A 26093-nucleotide genomic window follows, 5' to 3' on the forward strand; every position below is an offset into this window, starting at 1 on the left:
CGTACCTTCCTTACAAGTCTCTTTACTGCGCTTTCCTGCAATTCACTGTTGTTTCTTCATCGTCAAAGCTTTCAATATTAAGATCAAACCTTAATGTTTTGCAGACCTCATCAGATGAGTGGTCTCTTAAATCTGTACCATTGTCAGTGTCGTCATCAAACTCATATGGTATAGTCTGATAGTCTTCCTCATCAGTATCATCATCTCACTCATATGGTACACGCTCATAGTTCACATTTTTTATTTCTGAAGGTAAACAAGGTTCCCATCCTACAAAATTCACTCCTGTTTTCTTCACCTTACGAACCTTGTCCCCCCTTTTCAGATTGAGCTTCCTGTTTGAAGGACTTCCCAGCCAAAGATAATCTTCATGGGCATCAGTTGTGGTGGCAACCATTCACCAGATGGAAAAATAAGTTCGCTGGGTAACCACATCAATGCATAGAGACCCACTACACTGGGATGGTCCGAAGAATAAACGATGCTCACAGCCAACCCTCCTATATCATCAAAACTTGGCGGCACTTCAAAATTGACATTTTCTTCCTCTCTCACGACATAGGTTAACCATTAAGGAACAACATTTCAAGAGCGACAAATTCCACCAAAATCCATCCCCCACCTTCCATTTCTATAACATGGCGTGCAAAGTTTGTACAAGCAACAATACGACAAGGGGAGAGAGAGAGAGAGAGAGAGAGAGAGAGAGAGAGATCAAGGCTATCATGCAACAAAATATAAAAAACTCATCTAGGACAATTATGACTATTGTGAATTGGTAATATTATCGATGCATATGTTATATGATCTTCAACCTCGCTATAGCATGACTATTTTTTTTAGGAGAAATTAAGTTTTCATCCCTCTTTTTGCTACTCCATTGATTAAAACCTTATTTCTTTTCAATTTTCGATCAAGGTCCTTAGGTTTTAATAAATGTCATTAATTATTTCAATAACAAAATATTTTTTATTCCTAAATATATTCATTATTGTTAGAAATGTTACTTATGGTGTATTTATATTTATGACTTAATTTTTATTCATATGTTTTCAATTTTATTTTGTAACCATTTTTAATTTGCAACCCTTTTTTAATTTGTACCAATTTTCTTTTTAGTTTTAATTTGTACCCATATATTAATTTCTTTTTGTGCCCATATTTTTAAAATTTTTATTTGTATTTGTACCTGTCACATCCCGACCCGGGGCGGATCACTTCCCGGGCCCGCTTCCACTACCGTAGCACGATATTGTCCGCTTTGGGCTTACCATTCCCTCACGGTTTTGTTTTTGGGAACTCACGAGCAACTTCCCAGAGGGTCACCCATCCTGGGAGTGCTCTAGCCTCCTTCTCGCTTAACTTCGGAGTTCCTACGGAACCCGAAGCCAGTGAGCTCCCAAAAGGCCTCGTGCTAGGTAGAGATGGAATATACATATAAGGATCAGTCCCCTGGGCGATGTGGGATGTCACAGTACCCATATTTTTTAATTTATTTGTACCCATTTTTAATTTCGCTAAATGTACCCATGCTAATTATATGTATTTATTTTATGTTCTAAAATATATCAACAGTTATTTTTTAAAATATGTTAATAACTATGTGGGTACATTATTTTTTTTGCTATAATTTTGTGAAGAACAACATTACTCTATTATTGATTTTTAAATATTTATTATATTTTAAAAATATTCTTTAAATTTGTTTAAATTTCATAATTTGTGAGACGTTAAATGCATGAGTTAAATCTTTTAAATGATGTTAAGGACCTCAATCAAAATATTTAAACAAACAAAGTTTCAGACTAACAATTAGGCTTATTAAGAACCGGAACCAAAATGACCTTTTTTTTTTTAATATCATTTTCCTCAACTTCGTCTGTTTTTCTATTAAGTAGATGAGATGATAAACTTAAAATTCATCCCACAACCTAAAAAATGAAGGGAAAAAAAAAAAGAAAAAGAGAGGAGGTGGAAGTACAAAATCCTTGCTATGCCCTCTATATTTAACAGAAAAATAAATTGAGTTAACGGATATAATTGACGTACCACATAAGATTGAGTTTGACAACCACAATAAGAAAAAAAAAAAAAATATATCCTAGAATGAAGGTAAAATTCATGACAACAATGCCGTATATTTGAAAAATAGTTCAAGTAGATTAAGATGCTAGCACACAGTCATGTATCTCGTTTATTGACCAAACAACAGGATTCTCTCTTTCGAAAATCATAAACAACAAAATTGAGATTTCTTTCACAAAAATTACCATAAATTTTGACATAATCGACAGTTGAAATATAAGTCCAGCAGGCAAATCAAACATTCACATGAGCTTAGAAAATACCACATCAACATTTAGCAAGCAGTCTCATAAGAAATCGCAATCAAGATAAAACCATTCAACAGTTTATTAGATTTCTCATTTCATGTAAGAGCATGGTTCGGAGGATTTGAGCGCGTTTTAGCCTGACCTTCTATAAAAGCTATAGGCTACAGCTACTATTGTCCATCGATTATGCCTTTCGGTCTGATCTTAGGCCCTGACTCACCCTCCGTGGACGAACCTTGCGGAGGAACCCATAGGTTTTCGAGGCATTGGATTATCACCAATGTTTGCATTACTCAAGCCGACATTCTCGCTTTCGCTTTGTTCCCCTCTGATAGCCATTTTCTTGGGGCTTCTCGACTTTCCTATTTTCTCCTCCATTTGGAAGATTCTGGTCATTAGATTTTTCAGCTTCTTCAGAAGGTGCTCCGATTTGGCCCCTGTAAGGAATGAAATTGAATTCCGTGTTCAGCTATTTAAAGATTCAACTCTTTTCTTCAATAGCAATTGAGTAAGAACAGGTATGATCAAGCTTAATAAACAATCTGACAACAATTAATCAGAAATATAAACAGGGTAATGCAGTTACATCCAATTCAGAAACATATACAGGGTAATGCACTTATATCCAATTCTTTTGTGCTTTCTCCACAAAAGTTCCTCAATGTTAATTTAACTTTATATCAATTAATCTATCATACAAGACTAGACATAATCAGCAATTGAAAACTATGACAACACAAACTTCCGTCCAGTGAAATTTTCATCCAAAGACAGTAGGCAAAACCAAAAACGTACAAACCTCCAAAGTCGTTCTATAATCTCTCCCTTCCCAATATGCTGATCAAGCAATTCCGGCACATCATCAGGAGTGACATAGCCATACCTGTAATTAATAATACATAATATTCAAACTCCTTCATCGACCCCAATACGACAAAATTTTAAATTGTTATGATCCGGATATTACCAATGGCCTGTTATGCTTCCATCTGATCCTGGGCTGTAGATAATCAAGTTTCCATTGTGGCCTCCAGTGTGAAAGCAAGCAGCAACAAATACCTGATTCATCAATTCTTGCAGCTCAGCCTCCTCTTTGAACTTATCAATGAGAACACGTGCACTATCACGATTCCATTCCTCTCGACAACCATGTGCACATACAAATACATGGGAGCCAGTCAACGGCTCTTGCACTCCAGAAGCCCATGGTTTGTCATTCACAAGGACATCATCAACAAAGCTGTCCACATCCAACTCTTTCAAGCCCCTTTGATCGACAAACACAAACAACCTCAGAATCACAAAAAGGAGTTTACAAGAGACAATAACCTAACACTCTTTAATTCCTTGTAAGGCAAGGAATTAGACGTAAACTGAGCCAATTAATTCAATTTCTAGAACTAATTTCAGAAGCTAACACATATCTAATTATCTACTTAGGTCAGTAAATTCAAACAATCTCGTAATCAAAAGTGAAGTCAAAACAGAAATTACTTCAGTCTAAACTAGGAAAATAAATTGCACTGCTCATGGGTTGATTTGTCAGGGGCTGCTGCATCCTTCCTATTCAAAAGGTAACAAATAATTTTCAATTCATTCTTTACTCTTGGATGTGAATTCATTCTCTTACATGTTAACATCGAAAACCAGACTAAGATCACTGCATCGGAATAACGTTTGATTCAAAGTGGTCAGTGATCATAAACTATTTTCATTTTGTACTTTAAAAATGAATTTGGCAAGTTCTGTTTGAATTTTGTGTAAGTATTTGCTGAGGGTGGGTGGATGAAGACAGAACACATTAAATTTGGCCTCTGGTGTGCTTAAACTGGTACGGGGGATGGTTAGACTTTGAGCCCGGGATGCAGTAGGACTAAGAGAAATGCCCTACCACCGGGGCAATCCACCACTTGCAGAATTGTGGTCAAAATAACTCTGCTAAAAATATGAGCTATACTTCCTGCACTTTGTTTTTACTGTGAAGTGGAAATAGTCTTTAGAGTGGCTTATTTGAGATAATTGATAAAGAGGTTTGTGTTTAAGACTTGAAAGTAGTGCGGTGTCTTTCTCGCTGGTTCTGCTCACACCACTTCATCTAGCCATTGTGATGGAGTACACGGCTGGGTGAGAACACTTTGAGGGAATATGCAGTGCTGGCAGATTTAGTGAGGATGAGATAAAAGTAGTTTCAAATGCAGAGAAAATTTCATTGGAAATGATTTTAGTGCAGAGTCTCAAATATGGGATCTCTGAATCTCCCCTGAAATGGAATCCATCTTGATTGTCGTTTAGTTTCAGATAGGGAAAGTTAGGTCTGAAGCATTTTTACATAAACAGTCAGTCATAATATAACTAAAACTTACAAAATTTTTCGATTTAATTGTTGTTTTGCATCGTCAAGGTTTTTCTTCTAGCAGTTGATATCAGAAGTTAGCTGCTGTCATTTCTGCTAATGCGTCATATACTGTTATTTCTTTCTCTTTTGATATTGGAAGTGTTGGTTGTATTAAGGAAATAATTCGTTTCAATAGTATTAGTTTTAATAGTATATGACTCAGTTTTTGAATAGCACTCGGGTGGGAACGTGGGTTGGCTCATGTCTTACATGGCATTCTTCAATGTAGCTATAGGTAAGACAACACTCTCAGTATTCCATAATCCAACCACCATTTGAACTTTTCATCCACCAAGTTAAGCTTTTATGTGCCATCTTGAATAGTTATAAGTTATTGCTTCAGATTGCTCCAGTGCGACATTGTTGTTCTCTTGCTTACCTCTCAAGCTTGCTTAATATACTTATCCTTTTAATTGTTGTATTGTTAAGAAATACTCAAATGCGGTTTCAGTTCATCATTATGAATCGGATTAAAATTAACCACTCACTGGTTAATTATCTAAATCCTATAAATTCGGATTAAAATTAAAGCAACTACAGAACAAAAACCTCAAGAAATCGACGCGAATTTACCTTTATTTGATCATTTGTGGGAAAATCAACACATCGCCATTGGAAAACTTAGTTCCTTCATGTCCTTCAATTACCATCAGCAACGTCTATCAAAAACCAAGAAAAAAGTGAGTAACGGAGTCAGTTCAGCTCAACACCAGAACTCAATAGCTCCATGAAATAAGAAACGATAATAAAAAGCAATCAGGAAGCCGACGAATTGAGCTGGAAAACGGACCTTAACAGTGATGTCATTCTTGCGAGCTTTGAGAGCGGAGGCAAAGAACTTAGGGAGTGGATCGGACTCAGAGCCTTCGATGCACCACGGCCAGGCCTCGGGGGTGTTGTAGCAGAGGAAAACATGGCAAATGCTCAATTGTGTATCGTCATTAGTGTCTTCATCAGACTCATATGACGTAGTGTCTTCATTAGACTCATATGACATAGTCTCAAAGTCCTCCCAATGAGTACCACCATCAGACAAATCCCATTTTACAATATCCACTCCTGTTTTGTTCACCGTAATTCTATTGTCTCCTCCATAAAATTCTGCTTTTACAAGAACCTTGTCGTTGCCTTTCAGATTGAGCTTCTTGTTTGAAAGATTTGCCAACCAAAGATAATATTCCTGGGAAGCAGTTATGGTGGCCTCCATTGTCCAGATGCAAAAATGAGTTCGCTGGGTACGATTAACAACATCAATACATAAAGACCCAGTAGAGTCGGAGTTGTCTGAAGAATAAACGATGCCCAAAGCCAACCCTCCTATATAATCAATACTTGGTGGCACTTTAAATTTGACAGTTTCACCCTCTCTCGCGACATAGGCTAACCAGTTAGGAATATCATTTCCAGAGAAAAATTCCACGAAATGCACCTTTCTACAACATGGGGTGCAAAGTTAGTATAAGCAACAATACAAAAAGCAGAGAGAGAGAGAGAGAACCATACCTTTTGGAGCTTCTCCTTAAAAGTATCAGTGAGACTGGTACACCCTTCCATTTGAATGGAAATTATGGAATCCATGTAGTCCAACGAGTTCTCCAAGTTTGGAATATCTTTGAGTTTGCGGCAGTCTTTCAGTTCCAATACCCTCATTTTCGACATCTCTGAAAAGTCGGACATTATTTCCAGTGCAGTGCAGTAATTCACGCTCAGTCGAAGCAAACTGTTCGGCAAATCTGGGATTGCCTGAAGGTTTGTGCAATGATTTAGACATAAAAACTGAAGCTGAGAAAGGCCACTGAGAATGGGTAGCCTATTAAAACCATTCCCAGCTAGACCTAAATATGTTAAAGAAGATAGACTCCCAATTATTTCGAGAATGGCACCATCTGTTATATTGCAGTCGCTGAGATCTAATCCCTCAATCATCTTCAGTTGTGCTAAAAAATGGTAACCCCCACACAAACCCTTACAGCCACTGAGCTCCAATATATTGAGATGTGGGAGTTTTGAAAAGTCTGGTAATTCAGTCAGGTTATGGCAGTCTCTAAGAAGGAGATACTTCAACTTCTTAGGCAACTGTTACTCAAAAAGAGAAGACAATAATAAAAATCCAAATAAATAAAAGAGAGAATGGCTGATGTTGATATTTACAAGGATATTGATAATTATATCGTACCAGGTCCAAATCCTCCCAAACTCGTACAATCTTGCTGTACCTCAGGCTTAAACAAACTAGGTTGCGTTGATCAAAATCTGCTGGTATGGCTTCAAGCGGAAATCCTCTCCAATGCAACAATCTTAACTCCTTGGAAAGATGTTTGTAGCTTCCAGTCAGCTTTACATTTACCAGCTGAAGAAATTTCAGACGCCACATCTTCTTAAACGCTTCCGTACTGAAGCTTTGCTCGTCATCAGAATCTTCTGGATAAAATAGTCTTAGTCCTTCAACTGCTTCTGTTCCCTGTTAGAGATTAAAAAAAAAAAAAAAAAAAAAAAAAAAAAAAACAAGATAAGGATAATATTCACACGAAGCAGAGCCATGAATGGGATGAATGAACTACTAGAAAGGTAGGGCATACAACATAATTATGTATTTTCTCTTGCAATTTACAGTGGATGAAAGCCTTTTCTTTTCTTTTTTGTCTTCAAATATACGGCATACATTATATATATGCGGATATGCGTATAAACTTCTCTTTCTTTACATGTACTTAACATAACATTTTTTTATTGCAAAAGTACTTACCGAATCATTCCTTAGCACGCTTTTTGCATCTTCACTATGCCATAATCGACTACGTTTTCCCAGTTCCACAGGAGATTCTGCCCGCACAATTTCTCTTCCCATATCTCGAATCAAATCATGCATCCTCAATTCTCTCTTTTCACCAATATATAAGAGACATCGATCGCAAAGTGTGGTAATTTATGCTTCTACAGAAAAACGACTACAACCATCCAATATTGACGTGACAAAACTTATCCCCAGTCCAATAAAGAAACAAGATATGTCAAGGAACACACCCTTCACATGATCATCACATAGCCCATCGTAGCTTAATTTAAGCGTTTCATGAATTTTTCCATCTGGAATATTTCTCAATTTATCCAATGTACTTTCCCATATGGTTTTATTCTTTTTCGTAGCCAACAAATGACCAACAACTTTCAGAGCTAGGGGCAATCCTCCACAGTAATCAACGATATCTCTTGCCAATTCAATATATTCTTTATCGGGATAATCATTTCCAAAGGCATACCAACTAAGGAGCTCAAGAGCTTCTTTCTCTGTCATTGCTTGTGCCTTATATTTTTTATCCACCTTTTGTATATTCAGCACATGTTCATCTCTTGTTGTTATAATAATTCTACTCCTTGGACCAAACGATTCATGTTCTATTGCCAATTCATCTAATTGGTCTACATCATCTATGTCATCAACCACGACAAATACCTTCATGCTTCCAAGTCTTTTTTTTATCTCTTTGGTCCCTTCGGCAACACTGCTTACCTTAATGTCAGGTTGTTTTAAAATATCTCGAAGAAGTTGTTCTTGCATACTAACCATCTCTTTCTTTTTACTCCTCACATCTTCAAGGTAACATTGACGACTAAAACTCTGCTGATAATTGATACACACTGCTCTAGCAAGCGTTGTTTTACCTATACCGCCCATACCCCAAATTCCAATAATTTGAACATTAGGTGAACCTCCAACGTCTAAGTATTTAGTACTGAATTCTTGCACGCGAAAAGCCATTCCAACTGAGTGCTTGGCTTCTTTAAAGTCTGTGGTTTTCAGTAGTCCCTTGACGTCCCCAACAATTTTCTCGATAAACACTCCTTCACACCTACGAGTAGAAATTCCAAATTACGAGATCCATACTAAATGCCTTGTTCATAATGACTAGATATTTACATATTGAAACAGTTTTGAATAAACTGGATTAATTAGCTCAATTCAACCATGTATCTAATCTTTGATTATAATGTGAATACATTAGATCATTGGTGATTGGGCTATTATGCAATTGTAGCTTTTAGTAATATAATTAAGAATCCATTACAATTGGTATTTTAATTTGATTAAGTGTGGAGCATTTGTCCTTCAACACACCCATTAAAAACAAAGCATGTACCCTGCGTTTCACTTTCTTAATTTCGACGGAAATTCTTATGCAAATGCTCTACCTTTTATAAAATTCATATACCAATTGTAATAAATTTTTATGTAGGGACCAAAATTACAGTTATATCATAGTTCAGAGATCAACGATCCAATTTTTCTCATCACAAATAAAATCAGATTCAATGCCTTAATTATAATATCGTAATTTTGGTTGATTAGTGAAATATGGTGATATGAAATTTGAAGTAAACAAAAAAGTATACCCGTCGGCCGTGGTTTTGAGGTTCCAGCCGGCCAAATCTGCAGAAGCCTTAAGATCCTTACTCCACTGCTTGACCTCATTTGGATCTTCATCCTTTTCATGCTTCTGAAATGCTTCCCCAAAACTATCTTTCTGTTTCCTGACTTGAGAAGGGTCAACGTCGTAGAATATTGGACACACTATTTTCCCCTCTTGATCTTTTAGGCACCTCATGATCTTCGACAGCTCCCTCAGGCACCACCGGGACTCCGCGTACCTCTTCGAGAAGACGATGACAGCGATCCTCGACCCTTCAATTTCTTGGTCAAGTTCACTCTCTATGTTTTCCCCTCTTCTGAGCTGGTAGTCTATGAAAGTGTTGATTCCGGCCTTGAGTAATGCAATGTATAGGTGGTCTGTGAAGGTAGTGCGCGTGTCGTCGCCTCTAAAGCTCAGGAACACCTCATACTTCCAGCGGTTTGGGCGCCGCAAGGAAGACGAAGAAGAGGCGGCGGCGGCTCCATGGGCTGAATTGCTGGTATCCATTGCAGCTGTAGAAGAGCAGCTTGGCTCTCAAATAACCAAAGTCAAATCTCCGAAGATTCCCCAGTCTCGGGGGCCCTTTTAAATTTTTTGCAAGAGTGTTTTTCCTTTCTTTGGAGTTTTTTGAGCAATCTGCCGCCCAACTTTGACCAATTGACTTGACGTCACGACAGCGTTATAAGAATCTTCGGTGCAAAGCAAATTCCAACGGTTAGAGTCAGTCTAGATATTATGAATGTGAAGAGTCCTCATCTCCAACAACCCATCTTAACAAAAGATGCAGAAGAATTAAGCTCCAACAGGCTAATTAAATGACTATCTTTACTTTGTTAACAGTAACTAACTAAATTTAGCCAAGAGAGGACATTCGTAGCATTACATCAAAACGATCAATGTCGTAAAATAAGTAATTTACATGCTCAAAATAAGGATCAATTTAGCTGCAAAAGCAAGGCGATGATCGAAATCACAATAGCAGCTTTTTTCATCCGCTAGGGAAACAAGCTACCAATTGGATCACACGGAGGCATCCAACTAATAGTTGAATTTCTCGATCAGACTATTCGACAGCAAAGCCACACTACACAACCTCTCGACCTGCCATCAGACAATTCTGTCTCCGTCTCTTCGGGCGTAGTGTTTTCGTTGTTCCAAATAACCCACGGCTTGGAAAAATCAAGCCAACTAGTTGAGGAGGCAATTGCGCTATTTGACGACATTGTTTCTTCATCGAAGACTGCGCTCAAGGAAACTGCAGGTACGTGCGACACAATCTGGGGGCTGGTTGAGACCATTGAAGAGGAATCGATGAAATGCAAGGAGCAGATAACAAGTATCTTCCTGCTTATATGCCAGAGCTGCAGAGAGAAGTACAGAGGACTGATTCTGAGGAAGGAACAATGCCTGGATTGCTTCAGCTGAGCATGGATGGGACGTGGACGGCTAAAGCCACGGCACGGGAGTTGTTGTTTCTCTTGAAAGACTGTTCCAATTATGGTTCGAGAAACAAGCAGTCGAGGAACAGGGCTACAGAGCAGATTATGCATGTAAATCCTCACTTCCACCGTTCTGCTCCAAACTTACTTCTTTGCAGCATGTAAATCCATTACTATTAGCAACTTGGCAACAGCCTGAAAAGTTCTCATTTTTCTGAATCTGATTGCCGTTTTCTTGGGGCTTCTCCTGGATTTTCTTACTTTCTCCTCCATTTGAAAGCTTCGGGTCATTATTTTTTTCAGCTTCATCAGAAGATTCTCCCATTTGGCCCCTGTAAGGAATGAAATTGAATTTCGTGTACCTGTCACAAAGTTAAAAATCCCGCATCAGATATCTCAAATACGCCGATTTAGTCATCACAAATACTTATCGAAAACTTTACAACAACCTGCACCAAGTTTTTGTGCCGCACTTTCGACATCATTGCCACTTCCCTCGCAAACCGCGCTTCTCTCTTGGCAATCTGCTCTGGGGTTTCTCCTCTATGAACAATTTTTACAGCAACATTTTGATTCTTATATCTAGAACAAACAAAACGCAACAAACGGATTAAGAACAGAACAGAAGAGAACAGAACAGAACATCATCGTTGTAACTCCACACGAAAAACACATATTCGGCATCATAAACACCCACAACACCAAATCACGTTTGTCTGACATCGTTAGCACTCACTGGACAGGACGGGACTAACAGTCCGTGTAGTCCTGTGTTTGGCGTAGCAAGGGACTAACTTAAATGGCGCTATGTCGGACTCGCCTCCACTCCGGACTTCGCTAAGCGTCGCTAGCTAGTCCCGACTGAAACCTTGGTATTAGCTAGGACTATGTCACTGCCTCTTGTCTTCCCAGAATCCCTCGAGCCACCACCACAAGCTTACCTCGCAAAGGAGTGCAGAGCTACCCAGAATCCGATTACGACCCAGAACCCCCAAAAATCTTAGAATCAGAACCACCCAAACGGGAAAACTCGCCATGGCTGCCGGCGGAATTGGGGGAGAGAAGGATTTGGCCAGATGGATTTAGATGAGAAAACAAAGGAAAGAGAGAGAGAGAGAGAGGTTGTCGGACGGGAAAACTCACCATGGCCGCCGATGGATTTGGAAGGAGCAGCATTGGAGTTTTTGGTGGGAATTGGAAATTTGGGGGAAAAATTAGGAATTGAGAATTGAAGATGAGGCATGTCTCCATTTTGTAATTATCAATCTGTGCACTTTGACTAATTTGGGGAATACAGATGAAGAAACGGAAGGAGGAAGGGAATACAGAGTTCTAGAAAAGAAAAGAAAAACGAAAAAGAAAAACCGACGGAGAAGAAGGCTTTGTGACTATTTTAGTGGAAAGGATAAATAGTCATTGAAAAGTACTGATTAAATTAATCAGATGTTTTGTGCAATATCGGATTAATGACTCTATAATTTTATAGGGTGTTTGGTTTAACATCGGATAAAACAATTGATAATTCAAGAAAATAGGGGGAAAAAAAAACAAATTTTTACTGAATTTCATCCCTGGATCTGCTCTCCAGACCTTCCTGCAGCCAAACCAGCACACGAACCCAGTATGCATGATATTATGAATTCACCAAAAAGCCAAAAAGTTGGAAAAATCTCCTAACCCATTTCTTCAACTGGGTTTGAATTCGCAACATACCCAACTCAGGGCGCACAAGCAAAAAAATAACAGATCAATTTCTTTTTTTTTTTTTTAAGATCTGAAAACTGAAAACCCTAAAATTTTAATTAAAACGCAAATCTGCAATCAATTGAAAAAAAAAATTGGAAGAAAAATAGGAGGAGGAGGGCAGAGTAGTGAGAGAAGAAGAAGAAAATTGCAGGAGGGCAGAACAGAGAAGGAGGAGGAGAAGAACCTGGGAAAAATTGCAATAAATATTGCAGGAGGGCGGAACAGAGAAAATGAGGAGAAGTTGCAGGAGGGCGAAACAGAGAAGGAGGAGGAGGAGGAGAATCTGGGAAATATTGCAGGAAAAATTGAAAGAAAAATTGCAGGAAAGCGGAACAGAGGAGGAGGAGAAGTTGCTGGAGGGCAGAACAGAGAAGGAGGAGGAGAAGTTGCAAGCGTTGCGAGATGGAGAGAGCAAACGATTCGGGACGAAGGCGATGAGGACGGAGAGAGCGAGAGGCGTGCTTTCTACCCGACTAAACAATACCGGGGTTTTGAGCGGTATAACTAAGCGGTATCAGGCGGATATAAGGGGTGGCGTCGGATTATTTAATCCGAGGTGACTATTAATACATAAAAGCACCAAACACCTAACTTCGTATTATTAATCCTATTTGATGTGTTATACGCTGTACGAATCTTAGAAAATAAATATAATAAGACAAAAAGAAATAAAAAAGAAAAATATTTTTTTATTATTCTATTTTTATTGCATCAAATGTTTTATTAAGTCCAACTTAGTCTTTAAAATTAGTAGAGTTCGAAATAATTCGGTGTAACAAAAACAGTACAGAAGGAAGCTTTGGTCTGGGTAAAAATGGAAAAAAAAAGTAATAAAAGAAGGAGACTTTGTATGATTGAAGGGGGAGAAAGATGAAGACTTTCTATAATAAAAGGACTTGCTTGGCATTGTAGGTTTCAGAAAACAGACCCATCCCGTTGAGTATCCAACAAATCTAGGGTGTGCCTTTTGTTTAGGGGCAAAGATTAAAATCCCAGAAGCACCCACCAACAACCCCACGATTTTAAAATGGCCACTGACAGAAACTGTATCAGTGAGTTTCATCATTTGTATAATGATATGTGGTGTATTATTCTGTATATTTGTCATATTGAAAAATCTATCAACAGTGATAGTGGATTAGATTTATTATTGGGAATTGGGGGGAGAGAGAGAGAGAGGAAATTAGTATAAGAGCAAAAAAATTTGAAAAAATTAAAAGTATTTTGTGTGTAATTTACTATATTCTACAAAACTTTTAATTTATTAATTTATTTAAGTTGTTAATTTGATTTTTTCACTCTTTTTTGATGGACTAAGAGAGTTTCGTTAATAGATAGTTTAAATTATAGGGGCTTTTGGATCTAGGTCCAAAAACTTAGATAGTTTTTGGGACCGAGTCCAATTATCCAATTACATATTTTGATATCAATTTTACCCTTTCAGATAAAAATATTTAAATTCTTTAATGTTTTTTTATCATTTATTCAGTTTTTAAATTTTGAATATTTAAATACTCAAACTAAAATATTATCTAGTAACTACCTACTATTTATGAAGAAAACAAGACCGATATAATCTAGTAACTACCTACCTATTGTATAGGAAGAAAATGTTTTATACCTACAAAGCAGATATAATCTACCTGCAAAACAAAAATAAACTACCTATTGTATTGGAAGAAAAATGCTGGCAACCTACATGGTGGAACATAAAAATATAAATATGATATAATATACCTCCATTAAAGGAACGAATTTGGAGGGAAGAACACAAAAATATCACCCATGAAAAGAAGAGACAAAAAAGAGGAGGATTGATAGAGGGAATTGTTTGGAAGAAGGAAAAAAGGAGGGATGAAACACACTGGGGGTTGAGGTGATTATACGGCTATAACTAATCCTACAATTAAGGGATTAGTTAAACCACAAATTATCTCATAATTAAGAAATTTTGTGTATTTACTACAATTCGTAAGCCTAAGGGGTAAATATGGTACAAACCATAAATAAACATACATGGAATCTCAATTATTGGACCTATTTCAATGAAGTGGACTAATTCTACTAATGGCTCACAAAATTGGATCTATATCAAGTTATCCCTAAATTATAATATAAATAAAATAATTACTTACTAAATAAGTAGTTTATATATATATATATATATATTTATATGTGATATTAAGTGGTGGAGGGAGTGAGTTAAGCTTCACAATGAGACAGTCATAATAATTTGGTTCAGATTCACTTTGACAAGTATTAGACTTAAAGACCTCTCGCTTATAAACGATTTTTCAATGTATTGAAAACATGATGTAGCACTACAATTGGTTGGAAACTTTAAAATAAAAATCAAACAATTGTATTATGACACTTGGTCTACCGGATCGTGTTCACAACACACAGAAAACTTTCACCTCACTAGCAAGTCAAAGGGAATACTACTAGATCTTAGTACTAAATGACTACTAAATAACTGATTTATAAATTTAATTTGTAAAAGTTTAGGGAAAAGGAAAGTTACTTCATCCCAAGATCAGGGCATACCACAAGTCTCCTTAAGAACTTACAAAATGAGGTCTTAATCATTTTTTGGTTTTTACATATGGTTCACCAAGAATGGTTGCTTGCAACGGAACTCAAATCTAAACCTTACAACTCAACTAATCCTTATTAAAAAATACACATATATTTGAGCAATCTTTTAATTAATTTAAACTAAATTATTGAGTCAAAACTCTATGAAATAAACACATTGTTTTAATCAAATTTAATATATACGATAATAGAATGTCTATTTATATTATCGAGTCTAAGATTTGATAAAGAGAATATTTTCAATATGTGCATAAACATAAAACATACACACATTGTTCTAGCTAAATTAACTGAGAGCAATTTTACAGTTGGAGCTTCCAGAAAGTGCCCTATGGGTAGCCACTAAGGCCAAAAACCCATCACAATAATTGAATTACCCATTGTCTTAGGGTAAATTAGAAAGTAAAACACATTACTTTGGCGTTTCTGAAACTTGAAAGTGACAAATCTGACATGGACAATAAGGACGTGTGACTTAGATATCAGGTTGGAGGGAAATGGATTGAAGTACAAACGTTAAGGCAAATGAGAGGACTTACAAGAGTTTAATATTTAATTATTATGATATATTTTACGGCGCCTTCTAAGAGAGATTTTTTGGCATGCAGAAAACACATTTCGGTTTGGATACTTGAATAAAAAAAAAATATTCAATCATTTATATGATGATACTTGTACCGTGATATATTCCTGCACATTGAAAAGTTGTCGTCTCCTACTTCAGATCAACTGCTCTTTATTTTAAATACATCGTGGTATTCATTAAAAGACAAACAGACATGCTAATATTTTGGTCCCAATAAGCGAGAACCATACCATATGCTTAAAAATATCAAGCAAGCATCCCGCTGGAAATAAATGTTGAGGCAAATATTGTATCAACGAAACAAAAGAAGGAATTGCAATTCATTTGGTGATTAGGCGACAGAACAACAAAAAAATAAAAAGAATAATGAGTCAATAATTTAAACACTGAACTAAATGATCCTTACGAAGATGTGTATTGTTGAAGAGTTGGATCATCACTTTCCTTAACTATATCAAACAACATATTTTGGTTGTCCCGTCAATTCCCTATGATTGAAACCAAGCTCTCTGAATAATAAGCTCGCACAGATCCACAAACTCTTGCTGAGCAATCTTTTGGGTTGTACGAGATCATAATTTCTTCTTTGTCACATTGGAAAAGAAATTCTCCACTTCGCCGTAATCCCAATAACTCCAATGACCTCGCAATGCCTTCATTTGGCCCTATCGTGATTCGCTTAGTCCAAGATTCATCGTCAGCGTAGTCTTGCAAGATCCATACTTCACAAGTCCAGTCAGGAATATATGACTTTGGCTGAACAACCACGGAAAGAGAATCATCGTTCCATGCATGAATATTGAAATGTGTACCACCGTCCGGTAAAAATTCCGGTAACTTTGGAAAACAAATCAATCGGAACACTTCATCGGCCATGTCGAAAGAAAGAATTGCACTGTGAGTATCAGTATCATTACTGACCATCCAGTGAGAATTCCCATTGACGTAGATGTCAGTCTCACTAGAGTAAGGGTAATCCCAATACCAAATTACATCAAACGGAGAAGAGTAATCTAATTCTCTCCATGAATTAGAACGCAAGCTATATAGTACGACATTCACATGAGAAGATGTCCCCCTTCTTGTATCGCTGCATACAAGAATTAAGACCAACTTGTAATCATTGGTTTTACGATCAAACCCAAATCTTTTTCATCAACTTCATCTGTTTTTGTGTTAAGTAGAGATGATAAACTTAAAATTCATCCCACAACCTAAAAAATGGAGAGAAAAAAAGGTGGATGTACAAAATCCTTGCTATGCCCTCTATATTTAACAGAAAAATAAATTGAGTTAACATATACAATTGAAGTACCACATGAGATTGAGTTTGAGAACCACCATAAGAAAAAAAGAAAAACTATTCTAGAATGAAGGTAAAATTCGTGACAACAATGCCGTATATCTGAAAAATAGTTTAAGCAGATTAAGATGTTAGCACACAGTCGTTTGTCTTGTTTATTGAACAAACGACGAGGACAACAATGTCGTTTTCTCTCTTTCAAAATTCATAAACAACAAAATCGAGATTTCTTTCACAATAAATTACCATAAAATTTGACAGAATCGACGGTTGAATTATAAGTCCAGCAGGCAAATCGAAAATAATCACAGGAGCTTAGAACACACCACATCAATACTTAGCAAACAGTCTCATAAGAAATCCCAATCAAGACAAAACCATTCAACAATTTATTATATTTCTCCGTTCATATAAGAGCATGGTTCGGAGGATTATTTAATTGACGTTATAACATCTATCGGCCCGACCTTCTATAAAAAATATAGGCCACAGCCACTGATGCCACGTACTGCTCCAACCACGGCAGCAGCTGCGAGAACATCGCTTTGCTCCCAGTTCCCAATCAAGCTTGACAGCTTCCCTAAGGCACACGACTCTCTGGTTTCTTCCAGCTTCTTTTCCTCACTTCCACCGTTCTCCAAACTTACTTCTTTGCAGCATGTAAATCCATCACTATTAGCACCGTGGCAACAGCCTGAAAAGTTCTCATTATTCTGAATCTGATCGCCGTTTTCTTGGTGAATCTGATTGCCATTTTCTTGTGGCTTCTCCTCGATTTTCTTATTTTCTTCTCCATTTGGAAGCTCCCGTTCATTAATTTCTTCAGCTTCATCGGAGGATGCTCCGATTTGACCCCTATATAAGGAATGAAATTGAATTTCGTGTTCAGCTATTTAAAGATTCAACTCTTAAGTTTCGTCTATAGCAATTGAGTAAGAATAGGTATGATCAAGCTTAATAAACAAATCACAGCAACATTACAAATCAAAAACATATACAGGGTAATGCAGTTACATCCAATTCTTTTGTGCTTTCTCCACAAAAGTTCCTCCATGTTAATGTAACTCTATATCAATAATCTATCATACAACACTAGAAACAATCAGTAATATAAAAATATGACAACAGAAGCTTCAGTTCCAGTGAAATTTTCATCCAAAGACAGTAGGCGAAACCAAAACCGTACAAACCTCCAAAGTCGTTCTATAATCTCTCCCTTCCGAATATGCTGATCAAGCAATTCCGGCACATCATCAGGAGTGACGTAGCCATACCTGCAATTAATAATACATAATATTCAAACTCCTTCATCGATCGCAATATGATAAAATTTGAAATTGTTATGATCCGGATATTACCAATGGCCTGTTATGCTTCCATTTGAACCTAGGCTGTAGATAATCAAGTTTCCATTGTGGCCTCCAGTGTGATAGCAAGCAGTAACAAATACCTGATTCGTCAATCCTCGCAGCCCAGCCTCCTCTTCGAACTTATCAATGAGAACAAGTGCACTATCACGATTCCATTCCTCTCGACTACAATGTTCACATACAAATACATAGGAACCAGTAAACGCCTCTTGCACTCTGGAATCCCATGGTTTGTGATTCACAAGGACATCATCAACAAAGCTGTCCACATCCGACTCTTTCAAGCCCCTTCGGTCAACAAACAAAAACAACCCCAGAATCATAAAAAGGAATTGACATGAAACAATAACCTAACACTCTTTAATTCCTTGTAAGGCAAGGAATTTGTTGTAAATTGAGTCATTAAATTCAATTTCTAGAACTAATTTTAGAAGCTAACACATATCTAATGGGTTGGGCTGCTGCATTGGGCCCACGGTGCAGCTCTCACGAGTTTTGGGCTGGGTTTCACAGAAAAATCAAATGACTCTTTTGTCCCCTTCAGTCCTAATCCAACGGCCACCATTTAGGGCGTTTGTGTTCTGCAATTCGGTGGGGGGCTCGTCAAGGAGATCGTGCAGAGAGGTAGAGGGTGACATTGAGTTTAGGGTTTGCACAGTGAAAGACAAGAGGGTTGATGGGAAGGGTGGGGTGTGGGTTCTGTCCGCTGACGTTGGTTGCACAGAGAGAGATGGAACCGGATCTTCTCCAGACCCAAATAAACTAAGCCTAATGATTAAAGGATTTGGGCTGTTGAAATTTAATCCAACGACTATAATTATTATAACTTTTAGAGGGCCCTCTATTTGTAACCATTGAATCAAATTTCAACGGCCCGGATCCTTTACACATGAGACTCAGTTTATTTGGATCTGAAAGGGATCCGGTTCTGAGAGAGATGGGGAACGGGTACAGAGAGAAAGAGTGAGGAAGGGACATAGGAGCTAGAGGTGTGACATCCCACATCGCCCAGGGGAGTGATCCTTATATGTATATTCCCATCTCTACCTAACATGAGGCCTTTTGGGAGCTTACTGGCTTCGGGTTCCATCGGACTCCAAAGTTAAGCGAGTAGTGCGCGAGAGCAATCCCATGATGGGTGACCCACTGGGAAATTCTCGTGTGAGTTCCCAGAAACAGAACCGTGAGGGTGTGTTGGGGGCCCAAATCGGACAATATCGTGCTACAGTAGAGTCGGGCCCGGGAAGTGGTCCCGCTCGGGCCGGGATGTGACAATTGGGTATCAGAGCCTAACCCTGGCTGTGGTGTGCGGACGAGGACGTCGGGCCCCTAAGGGGGGTGGATTGTGACATCCCACATCGCCCAGAGGAGTGATCCTTATATGTATATTCCCATCTCTACCTAACATGAGGCCTTTTGGGAGCTCACTGGCTTTGAGTTCCATCGGAACTCCGAAGTTAAGCGAGTAGCGTGCGAGAGCAATCCCATGATGGGTGACCCACTGGGAAGTTCTCGTGTGAGTTCCCAGAAACAAAATCGTGAGGGTGTGCTGGGGGTCCAAAGCGGACAATATCGTGCTACAGTGGAATCGGGCCCGAAAAGTGGTCCCGCCTGGGTCGGATGTGACAAGAGGTATGGGTTGATTTGTCAGGAGAAAGGAGTCGAGGAGGACATCATAACAAAAAGAGGCTAAAAAGGCTACTACATGATTCTCTTACATGTTAACATCGGAAAGCAAACTAAGAAAATGATTTATGCACATCTTTGTTTATTTGTCACTTGATTTTGGTTGAGGTTGACCATAGCTAATTTGATGAAGACCCTATCCTTTATAGCCTTTAGGTGTGTGTTTGCTACCTAGCTGGGTGGTGGCTGAGTCTTGGATGTTATCTTGGATGTCTTGATTATCTTGGTGGGTGATGAGTCTTGGATCTTTTGGTTTTGTCTTCTTCGACTCTTATATCTTCCCTTTTTCTGAATTTTCTTTATTTCTCATCCTTTGAACTTTGTATTTTTTTCAAAAACTATTTTTCTTTTCGATGATACAGATAGATGAACATGTTCAAGGGGAAATCATGAAATGGAATCCATGTCAATTTTCGCTTAGTTTCAGATAGGGAAAGTTAGGTCTGAAGCATTTTTACATAAACAGTCAGTCATAATATAACTAAAACTTACTCACTTTTTCGATTTAATTGTTGTTTTGCATCAGGCAAGGTTTTTCTTCCAGTAGTTAATATCAAAATTTAGTTTCTCCCATTTGATGGTATGTAATATGACACTTTTCTGCAGTTAATATCAGAATTTAGTTGCTGCCATTTGATGGTATGTAATATGACACTTTTCTGCTAATGCGTTGATACTGTTATTTCTTTCTCTTTTGATATTGGAAGTGTTGGCTGTAGTAAGGAAATAATTTGTTTTAATTGTATATGACTCAGCTTTTGAGTAGCACTCGGGTGGGAACGTGGGTCGGCTCATGTTTTAGTCTTTCCATCGTAAGCAATTTTACATGGCATTCTTCAATGTACCTATAGGTAAGACAACACTCTCAGTATTCCACAATCAAACCACCATTTGAACTTTTTTCATCCACCAAGTTAAGCTTTTATGTGCCATCTTGTGACACCCCACATCGTCCAGGGGAGTGATCCTTAAATGTATATTCTCATCCCTACCTAGCACGAGACCTTTTGGGAGCTCACTGGCTTCGAGTTCCATAGGAACTTCGAAGTTAAGCAAGTAGCGTGCAAGAACACTCCCAGAATGGGTGACCCATCAGGAAGTTCTCCTATGAGTTCCCAAAAACAAAACCGTGAGGGCATGGTCGGGGCCCAAAGCGGAGAATATCGTGCTACGATGGTGGAGCGGGCCCGGGAAGTGATCCGCCCCTGGCCGGGATGTGACAATTTGGTATCAGAGCCTAACCCTGGCCGTGGTGTGCCGACGAGGACGTTGGGCCCCTAAGGGGGGTGGATTGTGACATCCCACATCGCCCAGGGGAGTGATCTTTAAATGTATATTCTCATCCCTACCTAGCACGAGGCCTTTTGGGAGCTCACTGGCTTCGGGTTCTATGGGAACTCCCAAGTTAAGCGAGTAGTGTGCAAGAGCATTCCCAGGATGGGTGACCCATCGGGAAGTTCTCTTGTGAGTTCCCAGAAACAAAACCGTGAGGGCGTGGTCGGGGTCCAAAGGGGACAATATCATGCTACGGTGGTGGAGTGGGCTCGGGAAGTGGTCATCCCCGGGCCAGGATGTGACAATTTGGTATTAGAGCCTAACCTGGTCGCGTGTGTGCCGATGAGGACGTTAGGCCCCTAAGGGGGGTGGATTGTGACATCCCACATCGCCTAAGGGAGTGATCCTTAAATGTATATTCCCATCCCTACCTAGCAGGAGGCTTTTTGCGAGTTCACTGGCTTCGGGTTCCATGGGAACTCCGAAGTTAAGCGAGTAGTGTGCGAGAGCACTCCCAGGATGGGTGACCTATCGAGAAGTTCTTGTGTGAGTTCCCAAAAACAAAACCGTGAGGGCATGGTCGGGGCCCAAAACGGACAATATCATGCTACGGTGGTGGAGCGAGCCCGGGAAGTGATCCGCCCTAGGCCGAGATGTGACACATCTTGAATGGTTATAAGTTATTGCTTCAGATTACTCCAGTGCGACATTGTTGTTCTCTTCCTTACCTCTCAAGTTTGCTTAATGTACTTATTCTTATTACCTTTGTATTGTTAAGAAATACTCAATTGCAGTTTCAGTTCATCGTAATGATTGGATTAAAATTAACCACTCACTGGTTAATTATCTAAATCCTATCAATTCAGATTAAAATTAAAGCAACTACAGAAGAAAAACCTCAAGAAATCAACGCGAATTTACCTGTATTTAATCATTTGTGGGAAAATCAAAACATCGCCGTTAGAAAACTCGGTTCCTTTGCGTCCTTCAATTACTGTCAGCAACGTCTATCAAAAACCAAGAAAAAAGTGAGTAATGGAGTCAACTCAGCTCAACACCAGAACTCAGTAGCTCCAGGAAATAAGAAACGGCAAGAAAAAGCAACCAAAAAGGCCAACGAATTGAGCTGGAAAACGGACCTTAGTGGTGATGTCGTTCTTGCGAGCTTTGAGAGTGGATGCGAAGAACTTAGGGAGTGGATCGGACTCAGAGCCTTCGATGTGCCATGGCCAGGCCTCGAGGGTCTTGTAATAGAGGAAAACATGGCGATAGTTCAATAGTGTATTGTCCTCAATGTCTTCATCAGACTCATATGGCATAGTCTTATAGTTGTCCCAATTAGTAAGATCATCGGACAAATCCCATTTTACCATATCCACTCCTGTTTTGTTCACCTTAATTCTATTATCTCCTCCATAAAATTCTGCTTTTACAAGAACTATGTCTCCGCCTTTCAGTTTGAGCTTCTCGTTTGAAAGATTTCCCAACCAAAGATAATATTCATGGGAAGCAGTTACGGTGGCCATCATTTCCCAGATGCGAAAATTAGTTCGTTGGGTGCGATTAACAACATGAATGGTTAGAGTCCCAGTACAGTTGGAGTTGTCCGAAGAATAAACGATGCCCAAAGCCAACCCTCCTATATAATCAATACTTGGTGGCACTTCAAATTTGACAGTTTTATCCTTTCCCACGACATAGGCTAACCAGTTAGGAATATCATTTCCAGAGAGAAAAATTCCACCAAATGCATTTTTCTACAACATGGGGTGCAAAGTTAGTATAAGCAACAATACAAAAAGCGAGAGAGAGAGAGAGAGAGAGAGAGAGAGAGAGAGAGAGAGAGAGAGTACCCCACCGTTTGGAGGTTCTCCTTAAAAGTATCAGTGAGACTGGTACACCCTTTCATATGAATTGAATATATGTAGTCCAATGAGTTCTCCAAGTTTCGAATATCTTTGAGTTTGCGGCAGTCTTTCAGTTCCAATCCCCTCATGTTCGACATCTCTGAAAAGTCGGATATTATTTCCAATGCAATGCAGTAATTCGCTTTCAGTACACACAAACTGTTCGGCAAATCTGGGATTGCCCGAAGGTTTGTGCAATGATTTAGACATAAAACCTGAAGCTGAGAAAGGCCACTGAGAATGGGTAGCCTATTAAAACCATTCCCACCTAGATCTAAAACTGTTAAAGAAGATAGACTCCCAATTATTTCGAGAACGGCATCATCTGTTATATTGCAGTCGCTGAGATATAATACCTCAATCATCTTCAGTTGTGTTAAAAAATGGTAACCCCCACACAAACCCTTACAGCCACTGAGGTCCAATACCTCGAGATGTGGGAGTTTTGAAAAGTCTGGTAATTCAGTCGGGTGATGGCAGTCTTTAAGAAAGAGATACTTCAACTTCTTGGGCAACTGTTACTCAAAAAGAGAAAACAATAATAAAAATCCAAATAAATAAAAGAGAGAATGCATGACGATGACTGATGCTGATATTTACAAGGACATTGATAATTATATCGTACCAGGTCCGAATCCTCCCAAACTCGTACAATCTTGCTGTAGCTCAGGCCTAAATAAACTAGGTTTCGTTGATCAAAATCTGCTGGTATGGCTTCAAGAGGAAATCCATCCCAAGTCAACGCTCTTAACTCCTTGGAAAGATGTTTGTAGCTTCCAGTCAGCTTTACGTTTTCCAGCTTGAGAATTTTCAGACGCCACATCTTCTTAAACGCTTCTGTACTGAAGCTTTCCTCGTCATCAGAATACTCTGGCAAAGCTAAGGTTAGTCCTTCAACTGCTTCAGTTCCCTGTTAGTAAAAAAAAAAAAAAAAAAAAAAAAAAAAGAAAAAAAGGATAATATTCACACGAAGCAGAGCCGTGAATTGGATGAATGAACTACTAGAAAGGTAGGGCATACAACATAATTATGTATTTTCTCTTTCAATTTACAGTGGATGAAACCTTTTCTTTTCTTCTTCTTCTTCAAATATACTATGCACGGCATACATTATATATATGCGGATATGCGTATATACTTCTCTTTCTTTACATGTACTTAACATAACATCTTTTTATTGCAAAACTTACAGATTCGTTCCTTAGCACTCTTTTTGCATCTTCACTATGCCACAATCGACTACGTTTTCCTAGTTTCACAGGAGATTCTGCCCGCACAATTTCTCTTCCCATATCTCGAATCAAATCATGCATACTCAATCTTTTATCTTTACCAATATATAAGAGACATCGATCGGAAAGTGTGTTAATTTCTACTTTTACAGAAAAATGACTACAACCACCCAATATTGCCTCGACAAAACTTAAACTCCATCCAACAAAGAAATTAGATATGTCAAGGAAAACATCCTTCACATGATAATCAGGTAGCCCATCGTAGCTTAATTTAAGCGTCTCATGAATTTTTCCATGTGAAATATTTCTCAATTTTTCCCATGTACTTTCCCATATGGTTTTACTCTTTTTCGTAGCCAACAAACGACCAACAACTTTCAGAGCTAGGGGCAATCCTCCACAATAATCAACAACATCTCTTGGGAGTTCAAAATATTCTTCGTCAGGACAAGGATTTCCAAAGGCATGCCAACTAAGGAGCTCAAAAGCTTCTTCATCTGTCATCGTTTGTGCCTTATATTTTTTATCCACCTTTTTTATATTCAGCACTTCTTCATCTCTTGTTGTTATAATAATTCTGCTCCCTGGACCAAACGATTTGTGTTCTATCGCCAACTCATCTAACTGGTCCGCATCATCTATGTCATCAGCTACAATGAGTACCTTCATGCTTCCAAGTCTTTTCTCTATCTCCTTGGTCCCTTCGGCAACACTACTTACCTTAATGTCAGGCCGTTTCAAAATATCTCGAAGAAGTTGTTCTTGTAGACTAACCATCTCTTTCTTTTTACTCCTCACATCTTCAAGGTAACATTGACGACTAAAACTGTGCTGATAATTGCTACAAACGGCTCTAGCAAGCGTTGTTTTACCTATACCACCCATACCCCAAATTCCAATTATTTGAACATCAGGTGAACCTTCAACGTCTAAGTATTCAGTACTAAATTCTTGCACGCGAAAAGCCATTCCAACTGATTGCTTGGCTTCTTTTAAGTTTGTGGTTTTCAGTAGTCCCTTGACGTCCCCAACAATTTTCTCGATAAACACTCCTTCACACCTATGAGTAGAAATTCCAAATTACGATAGCCATACTAAATGCTTTATTCATAATGACTAGATATTTACATAATGAAACAAATTTGAATAAACTGGATTAATTGAGCTCAATTCAACCACGTATCTAACCTTTTATTATAATGTGAATACATTAGTTCATTGGTGATTGGATATTATGCAATTGTAGCTTTCAGTAATATAATTAAGAATCCATTATAATTGGTATTTTAATTTGATAAAGTGTGGAGCATTTGTCCTTCACACACCCATAAAAAACAAAGCATGTACCCTGCGTTTCACTTCCTCATTTTTGACGGAAATTCTTATGCAAATGCTCTACCTTTTATAAAATTCATATAACAATTGTAATAAATTTTTATGTGGGGACCAAAATTACAGCTTTATCATAGTTCAGGGACTAACGATCCAATTTTTCTTATAACATATAAAATCAGATTCAATGCCTTAATTATAATCTTTTAATTTTGGTTGATTAGTGAAATTTGGTATATGAAATTTGACGTAAACAAAAAAGTATACCCGTCGACCGTGGTTTTGAGATTCCAGCCGCCCAAATCTGCAGAAGCCTTAAGATTCTCCCTCCACTGCTTGACCTCATTTGGATCTTCATCCCTTTGATGCTTCTGAAATGCTTCCCCAAAACTATCTTTCTGTTTCCTGACTTGAGAAGGGTCAACGTCGTAGAATATTGGACAGACAATTTTCCCCTCTTGTTCTTTTAGGCACCTCAT

At 38.3% G+C, this 26093-nt stretch overlaps 2 protein-coding genes and 1 long non-coding RNA gene across 3 annotated transcripts; all 3 read right to left on the reverse strand.

Annotated features, from left to right (window-relative positions):
• Positions 1 to 2375: 2375 nt before the first annotated feature.
• Positions 2376 to 10719, reverse strand: LOC103956676 (disease resistance protein RUN1-like). Its single transcript, XM_048577834.1, has 9 exons — positions 9121 to 10719; positions 7475 to 8579; positions 6905 to 7189; positions 6232 to 6804; positions 5519 to 6161; positions 5302 to 5387; positions 3301 to 3600; positions 3133 to 3216; positions 2376 to 2770 (listed from the first exon to the last, which is right to left on the reverse strand). Exons 1-2 carry the CDS (start codon positions 9642 to 9644, stop codon positions 7655 to 7657), a joined length of 1449 nt encoding a protein of 482 aa, XP_048433791.1. The 5' UTR covers positions 9645 to 10719; the 3' UTR covers positions 2376 to 2770; positions 3133 to 3216; positions 3301 to 3600; positions 5302 to 5387; positions 5519 to 6161; positions 6232 to 6804; positions 6905 to 7189; positions 7475 to 7654.
• Positions 10720 to 10877: 158 nt separating this feature from the next.
• LOC125474323 lies at positions 10878 to 12864 on the reverse strand. Its single transcript, XR_007255877.1, has 3 exons — positions 11313 to 12864; positions 11026 to 11158; positions 10878 to 10938 (listed from the first exon to the last, which is right to left on the reverse strand). It is a non-coding gene; the product is annotated as an uncharacterized LOC125474323 (long non-coding RNA).
• Positions 12865 to 21987: 9123 nt separating this feature from the next.
• On the reverse strand, positions 21988 to 26093 carry LOC125474186 (disease resistance protein Roq1-like). The gene is made up of 7 exons (XM_048577622.1): positions 25882 to 26093; positions 24238 to 25342; positions 23673 to 23957; positions 22999 to 23562; positions 22280 to 22897; positions 22062 to 22147; positions 21988 to 21994 (listed from the first exon to the last, which is right to left on the reverse strand). The coding sequence occupies exons 1-7, from the start codon at positions 26091 to 26093 to the stop codon at positions 21988 to 21990; spliced, it is 2877 nt and encodes a 958-aa protein (XP_048433579.1).

Source organism: the organism of the source record quoted next, unplaced genomic scaffold (assembly GCF_019419815.1).
Source record: "Pyrus x bretschneideri cultivar Hongxiangsu unplaced genomic scaffold, Pyrus_bretschneideri_v1 Contig12, whole genome shotgun sequence".
Taxonomy (NCBI): Eukaryota; Viridiplantae; Streptophyta; class Magnoliopsida; order Rosales; family Rosaceae; genus Pyrus; species Pyrus x bretschneideri.